Raw genomic sequence first — 19,919 nt, forward strand, 5'->3', positions numbered from 1 at the left:
TCCTAGCTGTAAGGCCTCGTACACGCGACCGAGTTTCTCAGCAAAAACCAGCAAGCAACTTGCTGGGTTTTTTTTTTTGCCGAGGAAACCGGTCGTGTGTACATTTTTCGACGAGGAAACTGTCGAGGATCCCGTCGAGCCAAAAAGAGAGCATGTCTTCTTTTTCCTCGACGGGAATGGAGAAACTTGCCTTGTCAAGTTCCTCGACAGCCTAACAAGGAACTCGACGAGGAAAACGATGTGTTTCGCCCGTCGAGTTCCTCGGTCGTGTGTACGAGGCTTAAGCCATAATCATAAATATTAAAAGAAAGAAATGCTTGAAATATATCATATAAAAATAAAAATAAAATATATGACTTTCACTTTTTGAATTACTGAAAAAGATTGATAGATTTTATATATATATATATATATATATATATATATATATATATATATATATATATATATATATATATATATATATATATTCACACACACACACACGCATATATGTATGTAATATACGTTTTAGGTAAATAATCTTTTTTATGTAAGGTAAAAAAAAATCATCTGGCTGTTAATGGTGAAGTTTGAATCTATGTAATTTCATATTTTTAAAACCTATATGTTAATTTATTCTGCCAACCACTGCACAATGAAATGAGGAAATGATTTCATAACCTGCGAAAATGTTGTGATAAAATTTGTTTTGTCACATGGTGCATTTTGACATACCAGCGACTTAGTGTAACAAGGCACTGAAGAACTGCTCAGACATTTACATCCTTGCTATCTCTTATCCCATATTTAAAGTCACACTACGACACCGCCCGCCTTTTTTTCACTTGTGAGACACAAAAAGACAAGCCAGGCGGGCAGTTGAATTTTTAGAACTTTCCTAGTATTCAGAAAATTGTGTCTTGTCAGAAGAGAAGCCTGCTAGCAGCTGGAGTCATAGATCTCGGCCATGAGTCACTCCAGTGGCCGTCACAGTGTGTGTGTACACCATCCTGCCAAGCAGTTATATATGAATGGGCTGCCCACAGGAAAATGACGCTTTGCTTCTGATAAAAAAGAGGTTTCTGCTCTTGCTTTGTTTTAGAAGTGCTAAGAGAAGAAGGAGACACATCTGTCTGAGCCAAGAACTTTAGGAACTGGGAGGAGTGCTGTGTGAGCCTATGATATGATGACACTAAGGATTGGGCAGCTGCTGCTGCTAGCAACCTCTTCTCTGCTCCTCTGCTGTACCCAGGAGCTTACCGGTGAGTTTCCACAACTTTCCTAAACCTAACACTGCAAATAATTCACTTTTCTTCACTTTAAAGCTTCATAAGCCTAATAATCTTATATATGTATTACAGAAATATGCATCTACTGACTATTTTAAGCAATATATTTCTCTGTTCAACACATAGAAAAAAATTACAATAAACCTATAATTTATCTAATGGGGTCGCAGAGTGACATAGTGGTTAGCACTTCCACCGTGTAGCACTATGGTAATTGCTTATCAACCATGACACTGCATGGAGTTTGCATGTTTTCTCTGTGTTTGCATGGATTCTCCCTGTGCTTCCGGTTTCCTTCCACACTCTAAAGGCATGCCGGTAGGTCCTTTCTAAACTGGCCTTAGTATGTGTATGTAGGAACATGAGTTAGAGACCTTAAATTGTAAGCTCTTTGAAGGAAGGGATTCTTCTGGATTAATTTGGTTTATTTCATTACCATTATTCTTTACTTTGACTTTTATGTGATCACCATTATTCTTTACTTTTATGTGATACTATAGTCCAAAAGGCAGTGTTATTAATCCGCAGTGGTAAATCAGATTCCAGTTGCTTTCCCAATCCAAGATGCTGAAACCTGATGTCTGATTAGTTACCGTTGGTTACTGCATATCACTGCTCTGTAAACTGTTTTGTTAAAGTGGAGCTCAACCCAAAAGGTGAAATTCCTCTTTAAGAACTCCTTCTCCCCTCCTTTTCTCCAAATGGCACTTTTTTTTGAGAGGGAGGAGTGGATACCTGAATTTGACAGGTACCCAGTTCCACTTTTGTTTGGATTGCCTAGGCCAGGGGTTCTCAACCTTGCAAATGCCGTGACCCGTTGATAAAATTTCCCAAGTTGTGGGGACCCCTAACAGTAAAATTATTTTCGTAGTGTGGGTTGTTGGCACCCAAGGCAAGACAGGTAATTTGCGCCCCTGACCCACGGACATTTAGCACTCCCTGAGTCCCTTCCACTCGTACAGTATTAAACTCATATGGTACATTTTAGGATGTACCACTCTTTCTCTTTTGTTCTCCTTTCTTTCCCGTTTATCTCTCTCTATCCTAATTTATTTTTTTATTCCCCCCCCCATCCTTCTCTCTAGCCCTTTTTCTTGTTCTTTGTCTTATTCTTTCTCTCCCTTTTTCTTTGTTCCCTACCCTCTTTTCCTCTCCCTTCCATGTATTCTCCATCTTTATTCCTTCTCCTACTCCTTGGTGGGGGGGTAGGATGAGTGGCAGTGCTAGTGGGAGTTCGAATGAATGGCAGTGCTGGGGAGAGTTCTGATCGGCCAACTTGGGTGATCTTGATCATGGTCCTCTGCTGATCTGAAAACTGTAGTTGGGACTTTTAATGGCAACTCTAATTACAGGTAGTGTTACTCACTGTGTATCCCACTCTGTGGTGTCTAGTAGCAGTGACACCTATGCCGAAATCAGGAGATAGGGTCTCCTCCAGCCCCTCCCACTTCACATTCCTCACCAGCTGACCTCTAGTCTCTGACCCCCCAGCCATGCCATAAACTGAATGGGTGGTTGCGAAGAGGCTAAGTCGGTAGCTGTGGGCTCCAGGAACAGCCCTGTTGTGCGGTTACAAAAAGGCTGGGAGAGCCATGCAGGCTTCAGGAACAGCCCAGGATTCGGTGACCTCTGCCAAATCATAATTTGTGAAACACTGGCCTAGGCAATTCGAGCAGAGGTTCTCCTCTCCTCCTCCTTCCCTGCAGTTATTTGGGACATGTCACAGCTGGGAGCCCACAGCTGATTTTATGGCACCTGGGGCAGAAGACCCATTGAAAGAATGGCTCGGGTGAGCAGATCGTTCGATCCTGGGACAGGTGAGTCAGGCCTCGTACACACGACCGAGGAACTCGACGGGCGAAACACATCGTTTTCCTCGTCGAGTTCCTTGTTAGGCTGTCGAGGAACTCGACAAGCCAATTTTCTCTATTCCCGTCAAGGAAAAAGAGAACTTGCTCTCTTTTTGGCTTGTCGAGTTCCTTGACAGTTTCCTCGTCGAAAAATGTACACACGACCGGTTTCCTCGGCAAAAAAAAAATCCCACCAAGTTTCTTGATGGATTCTGCAGAAGAAACCGATTGTGTGTACGAGGCCTCAGTGTCTGTTTAATAAAAGTTAGCGTCTACAAAAAGTAGCCGCTGACTTTAAATAAACACAAAAATTACTGGAGCTCCTCTTTAAACACTGTGTTGAGTGTATTGTAAAGCTGGTCATATAAGAGTGGAACTTCATTCAAAGGTTCTTAGAGAAATTCTGGAAAATTCAGTGTCAGATCTTGCCATCATTGCGTCAACTAAATATTGTTGAAAAGCACTTAAAAACGTATCCAGACCCGCTGCGTGAATAGAATCCTAAACATGTTTATAATGTTGCTTTTTTGCATAGAACCTGCAGATTACAATATGTAAAATATTTCACATAAGCTGGCTGAGATTCAATCCATTAATGGGCAGGTTGGTTGTACTGAAGTCAGTCCATTGATCAACTTTAGTACAACCAGTCTGTTGGGTCTTTTGTGTTCAATCACTGCCGGCGAGTATGGCTGCCGGCAGTGATCAATCTATTCTGGCGGCTGGAAAACCTTTCGCTGTCAGGATACAATATCTCCACGGAAGCGATTTCCCCATCAACACTGAATGTGTTCATGGGGGAATTGAGCAATTTTCTTTCCTGCAACCCGTGGATGCAGGAAATAAAATTGATTAATGTATGGCCTGCCTTTGATTTTTTTTTCACTTGAAAAAAAAAAAATCCATCCTGATTTTCTATATTTTTGTGCCTCTACAGCCTCATCAATTTGACCCCAACAACCATTAGAAAATGTAATGAAAATTTCAAAAATGACATTCAAAACAAATCTTACTGCTGTTTGGCCAGTCTTATGTATAAGTCAGTAATCCCTGCCTTACCTAATATATGGTGAGGATTAAAGTGATTTTATGACAAAGGTTCAGGTTATAGATCCGGTAATAGGTATTCCGTATACTCCTGAGTTCTGGTTTGCTTTCTGGAGTAGAATAGAACCAACGGTATACCTTACAGCTAAAGTCTATTTTACTCCTATGCTCTCTTTTAAAGGATTGGCTTACATGAGAATCAAGGTTTTTTAACATTAGATTCATGCTCATTTTGTCAAGGGGAATCGGGTCGTTTTTTTAAAAACGAAGCAGTACTTACCGTTTTAGAGAGCGATCTTCTCCGCCGCTTCCGGGTATGGTTTTCGGGACTGGGCGTTCCTATTTGATTGACAGTCTTCCGACAGGCTTCCGACAGTCGCATACATCGCGTCACGAGTACCCGAAAGAAGCCGAACGTCGGTGCGGCTCTATACGGCGCCTGCGCACCGACGTTCGGCTACTTTCGAAAAATCATGACGCGATAGATGCGACCGTCGGAAGCCTGCCGGAAGACTGTCAATCAAATAGGAACGCCCAGTCCCGCAGCCCATACCCAGAAGCAGCGGAGAAGATCGCTTGCTAAAACGGTAAGTACTGCTTTGTTTTTAAAAAAACTACCCGATTCCCCTAGACTAAATGAGCATCAATCTAATGTTAAAAATTAACATTTCCGGGTGAACCTCCACTTTAAAGCTGACCATACACTGGTAGATTTTTGAAGGAGCATCTATGTAAATATTTGTATAAACATTTTAGTATACATTTTATCACAATTCAACCTAAAGTAATCTTATTTATATGAAACTTAAATATTGTTATACAAGTGGTATCACCCTGTGACATTTGGTGGATGTTCCTTTGTGCACATGTGTATGCTAAAGTAGTGTATTGTTTTCTGCATCCTAATGCCGCGTACACACGATCATTTTTCAGCTTGTAAAAAAACGACGTTTTCAGCCTCTAGAAAAAAACAATTTTTTTTCCAACTTCATCATTAAAACGTCCTTGCCTACACACGATTGTGAAAAAAAAATGCTCTAGCAAAGCGCGGTGACGTACAACACGTACGACGGCACTATAAAGGGGAAGTTCCATGCCGATGACGCCACCCTTTGGGCTGCTTTAGCTGATCCCGTGTTAGTAAAAGACGATTCGCGCTTTTCTGTCTGTTACAGCGTGATGAATGTGCTTACTCCATTATGAACGGTAGTTTTACCAGGACGAGCGCTCCCGTCTCATAACTTGCTTCTGAGCATGTGCAGGTTTTTCACGTCGTTAAAGCCTACACACGATAATTTTTTACAACCCGAAAAACGACATAGTTTAAAACGTCGTTATAAAATAGAGCATGTCCGAATTTTTTTTTTGTCGTTTTTCAGAAGCCGAAAAATGATGTGAAGCCCACACACGATCATTTTAAATTACATTTTTTTAAAACGTCGTTTTCATGCCGAAAAATGATCGTGTGTACGCGGCATGACTTTGGCATGTATGAACAATGATCTTAATGCTTACACTTTATAGGTACACAATTGTGTATGTTCACTAGGTTTAGATTTGATCTCATTCATAAGCCAATATACATAATGTAAAAGGCATACATTTACTATTATACAATAGAAGTAACACCACACCAGTACATGTTTTCAGCACAAGAAAAGAGAATACAGCAAATAAAATACCGCCTTTCATTTATTGTCATATATCTTCATTCCCATATAAACTCGCAAACATTTTTAATTCATTTGCATAAAATGAATCTACAGGCAGTCAGCCTTTAATTCAGAATTTATTATGGTCATTACTCACTGTGAACATTACACGGAAAGAATTGTTTTGAACTATAGCCTCCAGATTTATGAGAACAATTTCATGACCTGCTTTGGAAAAAAAAGAAACACATTTTTAAAGCTGAACTCTAGACAAATATAAAAGACACACATTAATGTAGCCCTGCGATCATTAATATATCAGTAAATGGAAACATTTTACGTATCTGACATTGTCCTGGTGTCAGCCTCTTGCAATCCCTATACAGCAGGGCTGCAGTGTAAGAAGAAGCGGCAAAAGGAGGTGTTGATCAGAAGCATGCTGCTAGGGGGAGAAAGCAGAGTGACTGATAGATGGGCTCATCATTGTGCTTCTTCTTCTTCTAGTTCACAGTCCAGATCAGGGTTGCCAACCGCCAGTACATTTACTGACAGTTTGTAAAAATCTGTGATTTTTTTTACAACTGCCAGTAAATATCAGGGGCCCGGTAATTTCATGCTGTGTTGACTTTTTAAGTGTAAATCAAGCAATTTACTTTGTTATAGGTATTGTCAGTGTTTCCATATCATGTTTATACTGTTCAAATATTCACAGTGTTAGTTTTCAATAGGCGTTCTGTAATTTCTCATGTTGGCAGTAAAAAATGTGCTCCGCCAGTAAATTTTCCATGTTTTGTCAGTAAAAAATGTTGTGGGAGGTTGGCAACCCTGGTCCAGATACATGTTTTCTGTGCTGTATCGGTGATATCTTAGAATTCTGAAATACTTTCAATTATGACTTTTTATTTCAATGTTTTCTATAGACACCAATTAATTAAAGTTTTGCAAGCATAGTATTGTTATTATTATTTATATTTTTTTAATGAATTTGTGAGCTCAGCAGTCAGTGGACTTGGTTTACTTTCACTACTTGGCCAACATATGATTGGTCGCTGGAGAGTAAAACACTTTTTTGCTCCAAAAATGCAACTCTTTGGCCCCGTACAGACGAGCAAACATGTACGATGAAAACGGTCCGCCGGACCGTTTTCAGCGTACATGTCTGGCCGGAGATTTCTGTATGATGGCTGTACTCACCATCATACAGAAATCTGCGCGTACTCGATACGCGGCGACGAGGCCGTGCCGTCGCCGCGGCGACGTGCGCGGCCCTGGCAGTTCAATGCTTCCACATGTTCGGTCTGTACAGACGACCGAACATGTCCGACAGACAGGATCCCAGCGGGCATGTTTCTAAACATGTTTAGAAATATTTGCCTGCTCGAAAAAGGCCCGGCGGGCAAATGTACGGTGGAATCCTGTCTGCTCGGCTGTACAGACGACCGAACATGTCTGCTGAAACTGGTCCGCGGACCAGTTTCAGCAGACATGTTCGGTCGTCTGTATGGGGCCTTTGATGTGCTGCTTTGCTTAGCACATGTGTATTTCTTTCCTTAGTGGGGAATTGAGCATAAGGTAGAATGTTGCAATGTGTGTTCCTTAGGAAAAGAAGGCACAAAATTAGCATTACAGTATATAAAGATTCAATGCACATTTCGAGCTGAGACCTCACTGTATGATTTGAACATGCAGAGTATAATTTGCCACATAGCTTTAAGTTTGAGCATGCGTACACCCTTGTGTTTTATGCATTCCTGCAATGCAAGGATATCATTGTGATTTTTCTCTCTCCTTTCAGTAAATCAGTATGTGTTTAGGTTGATATAAACAGTTAAAACTATAATAAATCTTCTACTATTATGTGGCATATGTGCAGTTTGGCTTGCTTAACTATACATCTGCTTAAATAAGATCTATCTAATAGGGAGCTTCAGCCTAGGTTTCCACTATTGCGACCTGAAAGTTGTGTGATTTTACAGCGATTTTGATGCGACTTGAAGCAATGCCTGTGTATTCTTGAGGTCTATGGACCTCAAGTCACATTAAAGTCAGACCAAAGTAGCGCAGGGACTACTTTGAAGTTTCACAGATATTAACGGTACTCATTGGAAATCATGGGGTACTACTTGTCATGCGCCTTTGCAGGACAAGTTGCGCAAGTGGAAACGGAACCCTCTGCCATTCATATATAATCTGGCTCACATAACATGCTGAGTCTGGTCATTTGACAGCAGCTAGATAGCACTTGGGTGAGCTGCTTTTTGTGGAACTACAAGTCCCAGCATATACCGCCACCTCAGCAGCATCTTACTGGCATGACATTCTGGGACTTTAGTTTCTTCTGAAGCTATTTTTATATTTTCACACACATGTTAAAATCTGCACTTTTTACTTAAAAGTTATGGCCCTTTCACACGGGGCGGATCAGTAATGATCTGCGCTGTAGAATAAAAATAAGGTTGTTTAAAAAAAAAATTGTCGCACAATATTTGTGCATCTGTTGATAAGATCTATATTTTCCGGAAAAAGAAACACGAAAATAAACTTTGTTACACACAAACACATTTTAATCCCCATTTTTTGGAAGAAACAAAAGATGAGGTAGTGTTGTACAAACAGATACCATCTACTGTTTGTCAAGCCTCCAAACAGTGCGCACCTGCAAAATGGCAAACAAAAATTATAGTATGCAAAATAATCAATAGGTGGAGCTTAAATGCTTTTTCAGATCTTTCACCCCCTTCCTGCCCAGGCCAATTTTTAGCTTTCAGCGCTGTAACATTTTGAATGATAATTACACGGTCATGCAACACTGCACCCAAATGAAATTTTGATAATTTTTTTCCACATAAATAGAACTTTCTTTTGGTGGTATTTGATCACCTCTGCTTTTTTTTTTTGCGCTATAAAAAAAACACAATATTTTTTACTTTTTGCTATAATAAATAAATTTATTTTTAATTTTTTATTATTTTTTCCTCAGTTTAGGCCGATATGTATTCTTCTACATAATTTTGGTAATACAAATTGCAATAAACGTATATTGATTGGTTTCCGCAAAAGTTATAGCGCCTACAAAATAGGTTATTGATTTATGGCATTTTTATTATTATTATTTTTTTTACTAGTAATAGCAGTGATCTGCAATTTTTGTTTTGACTGCGACATTGTGGCGGACACTTTTTTTAAACCATTGACATTTATACAGCGATCAGCGCTATAAACAGCCACTGATTATTGTATAAATGTCACTGGCATGGAAGGGGTTAACACTATGGGGCGATCAAGGGGTTAAATGTGTTCCCTGACTGTGTGTTTTAACTGTGGGGGGATGGGACTGGCTGGGGGAGGAAACTGATCGGTATTCTAGGTATATACTAGGAACACATGATCTGTCTCCTCTCCCCTGACAGGACATGGATCTGTGTGTTTACACACACAGATCCACGTTCCTGCTCTGTCACAAACAATTGGTAATGCAGTGGGCATGCCCCCTGTGCTGGCGGGAAGCCAAGGATGTCATATGAAGCCAGCCAGGGATGGGAAGTGGTTAAAGTAAACCGTAAATGATGACCCTAGAATTATTGCTCTCACCCCAATGTTTGTGACCATATATAACATGTGTGGCAATTGCATGTTTGCATTTGCAGGTGTGTGCAAAGTGAAGGGCTATATCATTGGTTAGTTGATAGGAACTCTTTATGTAGACATCAGGGGTCTGTTGGACCTCTAATGTCTCCCTCGTCCTCTGCTACAGTAGATCAAGCACAGAGTGTGCTTGATCTGCTGTGCACTTGACTTTCTAGCTGGGACTCTCACAGCACTGAAACCAGAAACACTCAGAACTATTTGTAAAAAGTTAGGAAAACCATTTATCATTTTCCTTTCACTTCACAATTATGTGCCACTTTGTGTTGGTCTATCACATAAAATCCCAATAAAATATAGTTATGTTTTTGGTTGTAAGATGACACAATATGGAAAATTTCAAGGGGTATGAATACTTTTTCAAGGCACTGTATTCCAAATAGAGTCCCATACACCATCCAATCAGTATACAGCTCTGGTTCCTGTTTGTATGGACATTATATGTTCTCCTTGTATTTAGTTTGGATATCCTAGTTCCTTCCCCAATCTTCACCAATCCAAAACGTATCCAGATTTCCCTAGAATATGTATGTGGTGCTTGCCAGTTAACTTTGCAGAAGAAAAGAGACTGATGTGAATCAATTAGTGTACTCGGTATTACCACAGTGCTATATAAATAATGAAAATAAGAATAATTATTCTTAATGCGTCTCCCTAAAATTATGAATGTACAACACATCATTATTTAGACTGTATTTTAGTTTAATTTTGCATCTGGCAATCTTTAATTGAAAACCATTGTAATCATTTGTTTTCCAGATCAGCATCCTGTTAAATCATTGCAGTTTGTGAATTAACACTTTTTGTTTTTCTTTTGACCCTTTTGAGATTTTTAGTTGAAATGTAGTAATGAGCTAATTTCCTTTTATTGTTGTTGTCTAATAATGGTTTACAATATACTATTTCTACAGCTGCTTGTTAGCTGAGCACATTGTCACTACAAGCTAACTGACAGCGAGTGCCAATAAGGATATTTCTATCATAGTCAAATAACCTAAGCTGTTCCAGCAGAAATACATCAGAAAACACTGCTTATACTTCCAAAGTAAACTAACATCTGAATCAGGGCTGTCTTAATGAGCGGGCACCCCTGGGAACTGCCCAGGGGCCCTAGCTGCATGGGGGGGCCGCTGCACTTTACCTGTCCCCTTGTTAACATGTACTGCTCCTTCCCAAGCTCCTTCTTGCTTAGGGGGTGAATAAATATATTTTTCTGGACCCCATCAGTTCAATAGAGGGGCCAAGGAGGTGGGAGCTGAGGGACTATTTTTTTCATTTTCGGGGCGGAGGTACACCATCCTGCGCCCAGCCACATTCTATATAGTTCTTGGGTGCTATCTTTTCTTCCCTGGTGTCAGTGTTTGTCGGAGTGTTCTGTAAAGTTCTGCAGCTGCTCTGCTCTTTAACCACTTGCTTACTAGGCACATAAACCCCCACCGTGCCCAGGCGAAATTTCAGCTTCAGGCACTGCGTTGCTTTAACTGACATTTAGGCGGTGGTGCGACGTGGCTCCCAAACAAAATTGACGTCCTTTTTTCCCCACAAATAGATCTTTATTTTGGTGGTATTTGATCACCTCTGCGGTTTTTATTTTTTGCGCTATAAACAAAAATAGAGCGACAATTTAAAAAAAATATATATTTTTTTTACTTGTTGCTATAATAAATATCCCATTTAAAAAATAAATAAAAAATTCTCAGTTAAGGCCGATACATATTTTTCTACGTATTTTTGTAAAAAAAAAAAAAAAAATCGCAATAAGCGACTGGTTTGCGCAAAAGTTATAGCGCCTACAAAATAGGGGACAGAATTATGATTTTTTTTAATTTTTATTTTTTTACTAGTAATGGCGGCGATCTGCGATTTTTATTGGGACTGCGATATTGCGGCGGACATATCGGACACTTTTGACACAAATTTCTACCTATCTATTGATACGCCGCATAATTTCTACATTGCCCCGTCGTATCTTTGTTTTGTACCCACAAAACAAGATACAACTGAAGGTGGGCTCGATCCGACTGGCGTACGTCTTAGTACGCCATCGGATCTTAGGTGCATATTTACGCTGGCCGCTAGGTGGCGCTTCCGTCGATTTCCGTGTAGAGTATGCAAATTAGCTAGATACGCCAATCCACAAATGTACGTCCACCCAGCGCTTTTTTTTACGTCGTTTCCGTAAGGGTTTTTTCGGTGTAACGTTACCCCTGGGTCTATGAGGCGTATGCAGTGTTAAGTATTGACGTTGGGCCAGCGTAGAATTTTCCGTTGTGTACGTCACTTTTGTAAAACGTTCGCGAATAGGGCTTTGCATAGAATTACGTTCACGTCAAAAGCATTGGCTTGTTGCGGGTTAATTTTGAGCATGCGCACTGGGATACCCCCACGGACGGCGCATTCGCCGTTTAAAAAAAAACGTCAATTACATTGGGCCAATAGGAATTACCATAAAACACGCCCCCATCTCATCCATTTGAATTGCGCGCCCTTACGCCGACACAGTTACACTACGCCGCCGTAACTTACGGCGCATATTCTTTGTGAATACGGAAAATACGCTGTAAGTTACGGCGGCGTAGTGTATCTGAGCTACGCTACGCCGGACTTACAGATGCGCCGAGGTGCGTGGATCTGGGCCTATATGTGCATTGACACATAGGATAACATGTAGGGGCACTGTGAGATGCTACTTTACACTTGTCTTGAGTTGCAGCCAGGAGTGTGTTTATATTTGTAAAGGCAACTGTCAGGTTTCATGTGGAAGTCGGGAGAGCGTGGGGTTGAGGGCGGAGTCAAAGTAGACCCTATTATTTCTGATTTCTAACAGAGGCCCTCCCTATACTACCCACATCTGCCACTATACCACCCTATACTACCCACATCTGCCACTATACCACCTTATACTTCTCACATCTGTCACTATACCACCCTATACTACCCACATCTGCCACTACACCACCTTATACTTCTCACATCTGCCACTATACCACTCTATACTACCTACATCATCCACTATATCACCCTATACTACCCACATCTGCCACTATACCACCCTATACTACCCACATCTGCCACTATACCCCCCTATACTACTCACATATGCCACGATACCACCCTATACTACTCACATCTGCCATTATACCACCCTATACTACTCAAACCTTCCATTATATTATATTAAATAACGTCACAATCCAACAAATTCTCTTCTTTAAAGCGGAGGTTCACCCTAAAAACATGTATTTAACATCCCATTTAGCATAATTCCAACATTTACACTATGCCGTTTTTAATTTTTTGCTGTATATACCGTCTTATTGTTATTTTCCACCCGTCTTCTGGGTTCTCACTCTCGTGGGAGTAGGCGTTCCTATGCAGAGGCTAGATGATTGACGCCTTGTGAAAAACTTCTACACGGCAGGCGCAGGCGCTGTATAGCGCCGTATAGATCCGACTAGCAGTTCGGCTACTTTTGGAAAACTGCGCCTTATGCGCCGGGGGGAAGTTTTTCACAAGGCATCAATCTGCATAGGATTGCCTACTCCCGCGGGAGTGTGAACCCAGAAGCCGGGTGGAAAATAACAATAAGACGGTATGTACAGCAAAAAAAAAACAAAAAACGGCATAGTGTAAATGTTGGAATTGTGCTGAATGGAATGTTAAATACATGTTTTTAGGGTGAACCTCCGCTTTAAATATATAGACAATTACGTAATCTTGGGAAAATAATAAGATTGGATCAATCTGGGATTAAAAGCCACAGCAGAGTTATTACCCTAAATCAGTAGGCCCCTACTTGAATTGTGAAAAATTGCATTATGCCCTGTACACACGATCAGTCCATCCGATGAGAACGGTCTGATGGACCGTTTTCATCAGTTAACCGATGAAGCTGACTGAGGGTCAGTTGTGCCTACACACCATCCATCAGTTAAAAAAACGATCGTGTCAGAACGCGGTGACGTAAAACACAACGACGTGCTGAAAAAAACAAAGTTCAATGCTTCCAAGCATGTGTCGACTTGATTCTGAGCATGTGTGGATTTTTAACCGATGGACGTGCCTACAACGGTTAGGTATCCATCGGTTAAATTTAAAACAAGATTGAATTTTTTTAACCGATGGATAAATAACCAATGGGGCCTACACACGATCTGTTTGGTCTGATGAAAACGGTCCATCAGACCGCTCTCATCGGTTTGATCATCCACAAAGTGCATTTCGGGCAAGTTCATCTGAAACCAGACAGAATTCTCTCAGTGTATGGCCAGCTTAAAAGAGAAGTATGGGGTTGACTTTTTTTTCCTGATTTATACTTACCTAGGTGGATGCAGCATCGGTCCGATGCTGCATCTGTCCCCCAGCGCCTCTTCAGTGAGAACCGAGCGATCGAACAGCGCCGATGACTCAGTTCTCTTGGCTCCCTGAGCGGAGAGCTACTGACTGTCAATCAGCAGCTCTCCTGCTCTGCTCCTCCACACTCACTGGAGCGCTGAGATGTGGAGGGGCGGGGAGCAGCCATCTCTGCGGGGAGCTGAGAGGCTGAGACAGCTTTCAGTCTAGGCACCTGGTGGATCCAGACTTCCTGTCAGGATGATGCGGAGCCTGGACTGATCTGTGTGGCGTCAGTGGAGAACAGACTTTAGACCGCTCTCTGCTGAAAATGGGTCACATGAGTGCAAAACTAATTGCACTCCTGTGACCCTTAGGCCTTGTACACACGACCGAGGTTCTCGTCAAAAACCAGCAAGAAACTTGCTGGGAGATTTTTTTTTGCCGAGGAAACCGGTCGTGTGTACATTTTCGTCGAGGAAACTGTCAAGAAACTCGACGAGCCAAAAAGAAAGCATGTTCTCCATTTCCTTGACGGGAATGGAGAAAATTGGCTTGTCGAGTTTCTCAACGGCTTCACAAGGAACTCGACGAGCAAAACGATGTGTTTCGCCCGTCGAGTTTCTCGGTCGTGTGTACGAGGCCTTAGGAGAAGCCCAGCCAAACAAGCTCAGGCTGTACTTCTCCTTTAAGTCACTGACCCAGAATTAGTAAGCTGATAAGAAGCTCCTGCTTTCCTGTTCTTCACATTTGTTTGGGGTCAGTGACTCCCCCTTCAAGTAGTGAGTACTGCCTGTCTGCTGTTAATCTCTTTCCACAACTTCCTGGATTCCCAGCATTGCAGCTTCTCCTCTGCTGTTTATTTTTGATTTCTAAGGACTACACATCCCATGGTACCTTGCTGCCTGAAAGCAAAGATTACTGTATTGACTCCACCTCCTGAAACTCCTCCTCTCAGCACCTCTGTAGTTCAGAAGACAGGTCCTGTGATATGTGTGACACAGAAGTGCCTACTCACAGGACATAGGGAATACGTGTCACAGAATTCAAGGAAGTAAATGTGTGGGGAACTTCACAAAGTTGGTTTACAAACAATATCATTAAAAAGAGTAGTCTAGAAATATAGTTGAAATGCAACATGGAAATGAATTGATACGTTTTAAAATGTATCTTTATGGAGGTCTGTTAAAAAAAGACGGTATAAAAGCAACATTAATAAATAATAATATATATTGTAGCTTTTGACTGCAATAGCAATAATCAAATCAATGGATGGCAGATTCGTACATTTTTGATTTCCCTGTATTTTTCAGTACAGAGAATTCCACAATTTAGGCGACCAGGCAATCATGATTTATAAACTGCATCTAGTTATTTCCATTTGTGGTGCTTTATTAAAAATATCAGATGATGTTTTTATGAAATTAAAACTTTTTCACCCCTTCAGGCATCAGCCGTACTTGAATACTGACAGCAATTGTTTAAAAAAAATTATGTGACTTGAGGAAATAATAATGCTAGGGACCATCTACAGAGATTAGCTCATCATTCAGGAAAAGTAACTCGTTCTATTCCTTGGTGAAGTCAGTTTGTAAATATTTTCTTATGTTGGTCATCCTGTCCTATTGAAAAGCAAGAAGGAAGCTTGTTAGAATTTGGAAGGAAGTTCTAAATCTACAAAAGATTAAGCTGTAAAACAATGACCATCAGGCTGATAATAATTACGCTAATGTGGCTGCTGGTGAAGTCAGCGGAGGAAGTGGTAGTGTGTTGTAATTTTATGATTACAGCCTCATCTTTTCACAGCCAGGTGATAAAGGATGAAAAAGGGCACATGTTAAAATGCTCTTAAAGTGAACTAAGCTCTGGTGTAAAAAAAAAATGTTTAAAGGCTCTATTCGATATGTTACCCCAACATTTCATATTCCTAATATGTGTCTGTTGTCCCAACCTGACCTTGGTGCGCGGTAACATCCCACTCGGCTCTCTTCGCACACTCTGGGGTGGGCCCTGAGCTTTAACTCTGGCTTTATTATGAAGCCAGCAAACACTTGATCCATTAGTGTGCTTGCTTCTCCCAAAATCTGGCATAAACTACCATTCTACCGAGTAGCACAGGGTCACCATGCTACATTTGTGACAATGGCATTAACTGTTCATTGTCCCATGGCTATGCTTCTCTCAATGCTCAACAATCCAGCCTTGGTGTAAGAGCAGAAGTACCAGAGGCTGCAGCTGCAATCTTCCTGTAGGTAAGGTGCAAGAGGTCATAGAGATTGAGGGGTAGGTAAAGAGGAGTGGAGGGAATGAGGTGAGCATGTGAACTGCAGGGTAGGTTTAAAGGAGTTGGGGGTCTTAGTTACAGGACTAAAGCTTAAAGCGGAGGTCCACCAAAAAAATATATATTAAAAGCCAGCAGCTATAAATACTGCAGCTACTGACTTTTAATAAATGGACACTTACCTGTCCAGCAATGTAGGCAGCCAAAGTGAGCAGCCGCTCGTCTCTTGGCTGCCCCCGCCTAGGGTGACCACGTGTCCCGGGTTGCCCAGGACAGTCCCTCATTTTGCAGGCACCTTCATTTCAGGACAATACTGTGTCCCGGGAATGAAACTTGGGCCCCCCAAGCCTAACTAATGCCCCCAAAAATGGCTGCCACATCATCGCTTTACTCACTGACAGTACTTGTCCTAGCCAGGACTGCCCAGAGGAGCACATTCCCTGCCCCCTGCTTGTGATTGTAGAAATCATAAATCCTGCCACTTGTGTCCAATCACTGTGCTGTGATTCGTTACAGCACAAGCTGATTTTTGGGAAGGTAGGGTGTCCCTGAATAGTAGTTTGGAAACGTGGTCACCCTACCCCCGCCATCATCCTTGGTGAGGGAATCAGCAAGTGAAGCGTTGCGGCTTCACTGCCCGGTTCCCTACTCCGCATGCGCGAGCGGCGCGTCCCCACTGGTCCCCACTCCTGGGACCAGTGTGTTTCCCAGAAGACAATGGGGGGGGCGGGAAGGGGAGGGACTCCTGCGGGAGTCTATTCCCGGAAGTGGGTGCAAATACCTGTATTGTACAGGTATCAGCACCCCCCTACCCCTGAAAGGTGCCAAATGTAACATCGGAGTGGGGGAGGGTTCCTAAAAGCGGAGGTTCACTTTTTGTGGGGACCTCTGCTTTAAGGGCCCTGGAGGGACCAAGTTGCTCACATTTACACCATTGAGTCCAGCAAAGGCATCATCTAAAGTCAGCCATAGATAGATTGAATCTTGGCCAGTTCAGCAGGGACCAGTGATCAACTTCAGTACACTAGTCTGTCGGATTTTGTGCATGCGATTACTGCTGGTGGCTATAGCCGCCCGCAGTGATCATTGTGTTCTGCCAGCAGGAAAGGCACTCTGCCAGCATAGCAAAATAGCGCTGCGGGAGGGATTCCACCCATGGTTGCAGGAAAGAAAATTGCATCATCTATGGCTTTCTTACATTGAGACTCTCAGCAGTCAATCACAATACACTAATTATTTTTCAAACACCATAGAGTCTAAATGCGGTAGATTTTTCGGAAATATACCACCAGATGGAGCTAATGACCATAGGAAGTCATTGTATTTGAGAAAATATGGGGAAAATGTTTGCAGCTTGTGACATTTGTCCAACAAATGTATTATAAATAGATCCCTATGGTTTCTGGCTAGATAAAAAACTGTCCAATGCAAACATTGGTATTTGGTCTCATCAATTATTTAACACCTTGGCATTTGTTAGTTTGATTGATCTCTGATAAATTGTCAGTACAGTGCTATATTTTTTAATGTATTCATTACTCTATTTTGGCACAAGTTCTTTGTGCATAAATTGTTTATAACTCTTGTAGTATAATGGTGAATTAATCAGTCATTTAAAAAACCTGGAAGATTCACCTGCAGTGAATGTTTGGTAAATGTCATTGTCACTTCTTTATAAATATGCCCCTTTGTGTTTATTTGCAGGTCAAAACAGTATATACTAGGGTTGATTTACTAACATCTGGTGCAGCTCTGCACAGAAACCAATCCACTTTTTTTTTTATATATATTTATATATATATATTTTTAGTCAACACCTAAATTGAACAAGCTGAAGTTAGAAGCTGATTGGCTACCATGCAGAGCTGCACTAAATTTTGCACTCTCCAGTTTTTGTAAATCGACCCCACTGTGTTCAATAAATCTACTTCAGTGATAGTAAAGTTTTTTATTTTTATTATTAAAATAACAAACATGTTATACTTACCTGCTCTGTGCAATGGTTTTGCACAGAGCAGCCCCGCTTCGGGCTCCTCCCCCGCCAAGAGTCCACACAGCAAGCTGCTTGCTATGGGGGCACGCTGGATCGAGATCAGGCTCAGGTATGTATTTAGAGGGGCTGCAGAGGGAACTTGCTGCAGAAGTTTTTTTTACCTTAATGCAAACAATGCAGTAAGGTAAAAAACCTTCTGCCTTTATAACCACGTTAACCTTGGTTACTGATTCATCTACATGTTTTTAATTTTTATTTTTCTAATTTAGATGCGATTTAGGCGGGCATACATGTTGGTTTTGGTAATAACACCAGAATTGGACCAGAATGAAATACATCCTTATAGGATTATATAGCATTTAGCGCTTTGAGAGTTTGATTTACTAAAGGCAAATAGACTAATCACTTTGCAAGTGTGTTTGTGAATAGGATAAAGCTCTGCTGACACTCATTATCTAATGTGTATCCAAAGTGTTTTTTTTTCCTTGCTTGTGATTGGGTTTTCTTTGCACAGTAAAGTTTCACCATATTCATAAAGCTCTGGGGAAAATTCCCTTTCACATACAAAATGACCAGCAGGGTTTATTTACTAAAACTGGAAAGTGCAAAATCTGGTGCAGCTCTGCATAAAAAACAATCAGCTTCCAAGTTTTATTGCCAATTTTTTTTTGTTCCTGTCACAATGTAGAGTATAAGATTTCCTATCATCTGTGCCCAGTCTTGCCACACAGAGTTAATCCAGCTCTAAACAATCCTCTTTAATTTTTTCAGTGAGATAAACAGACAAACAGGAGAAAACTTTTGTCCGTTCTTCCCCCTTGCTGTGAATGACAGGTTATTTACATATCTCATGCACTAGCTTGAGACAGACATTATTTTTTAATTCCCACCCCCAGTCTTTTTCTGAAGTCATGAGGCTACTTTTCTGGATTTTGACTGGATGTTAGTGATCATAGCAGAATTTAGTGTAAGGAATACACTGGAGAAAATGCATCTTGACAAGGGGAGTATAGAGGGTAAACATTTGACAGGTAAGGATACATACAGGAGGCATGTATATCCTTATAGATCAGCACTATGGCAGTAGTTTAGAAAGGATAAGGCCTCGTACACACGACAGAGGTTCTCGGCAGAATTCGGCGAGAAACTCGGTCAGAGCCTGATTCTGCCGAGAAACTCTGTCGTCTGTACACTTTCGGCCCGATGGAGCCGCCGAGGAACTCGTCGAGGAAATAGAGAACATGTTCTCTATTTCCTCGTTGTTCTATGGGAGCTCTCGGCCCGCCGAGCTCCTCGGCGGCTTCAGGGCTGAACTGGCCGAGGAACTCGATGTGTTTGGCACGTCGAGTTCCTCGGCCGTGTGTACGGGGCCTCAGAGTGGGTTTACATCCACTTTAATTGAACAAGCTGACTTTAGAAGCTGATTGGCTACCATGTACTTCTGCAACAGATTCTGAGTGCTCCAGTTTTAGTAAATCTACCCAACAGTATTTTATTTGGAAAATAAACATCATGGTGTCCATATGGAAATTTGGAATCAGCTATCGATTGCAGAAAAAAAAGTAGATCCATATTGTTCACAGCATTTATAGGTTTAAATTGTTCCACTGAATATAATCATAGAAGAACAAATCCATTAGATTTGGTAAATAGTGAAATATTTTAAGTGTTATTCCTGCAGTGATTGCGTTTCCTCTGTTAACACAGGTGCAGACTTCTAATTGTATAGCCAAACTTTCTTGATTAGCTAATAGGATGTCCTGTTGGTTAGAATGCTACAAGTCACACATTGTTGAGGTCCTGTAAGGTTGGTAACAGAAGTTGTAGAAAATGTGGTTCTGGATACAG

General features: G+C 41.3%; 1 protein-coding gene across 2 annotated transcripts in view; it reads left to right on the forward strand.

Moving 5' to 3' along the window:
- Nucleotides 1–740: 740 nt before the first annotated feature.
- SUSD1 (sushi domain containing 1) overlaps nt 741–19,919 on the forward strand; it is a 247,166-nt gene continuing 227,987 nt past the window's right edge. For both annotated transcript variants that reach the window (XM_040361305.1, XM_040361296.1), the window contains exon 1: nt 741–1,244. In XM_040361305.1, the coding sequence (XP_040217239.1) occupies nt 1,166–1,244 (79 nt within the window). In that variant the 5' untranslated portion in view covers nt 741–1,165. The remainder of the gene's footprint in view (nt 1,245–19,919) is intronic.

The sequence above is a fragment of the Rana temporaria genome, chromosome 1 (assembly GCF_905171775.1).
Source record: "Rana temporaria chromosome 1, aRanTem1.1, whole genome shotgun sequence".
In the NCBI taxonomy this organism is placed as follows: Eukaryota; Metazoa; Chordata; class Amphibia; order Anura; family Ranidae; genus Rana; species Rana temporaria.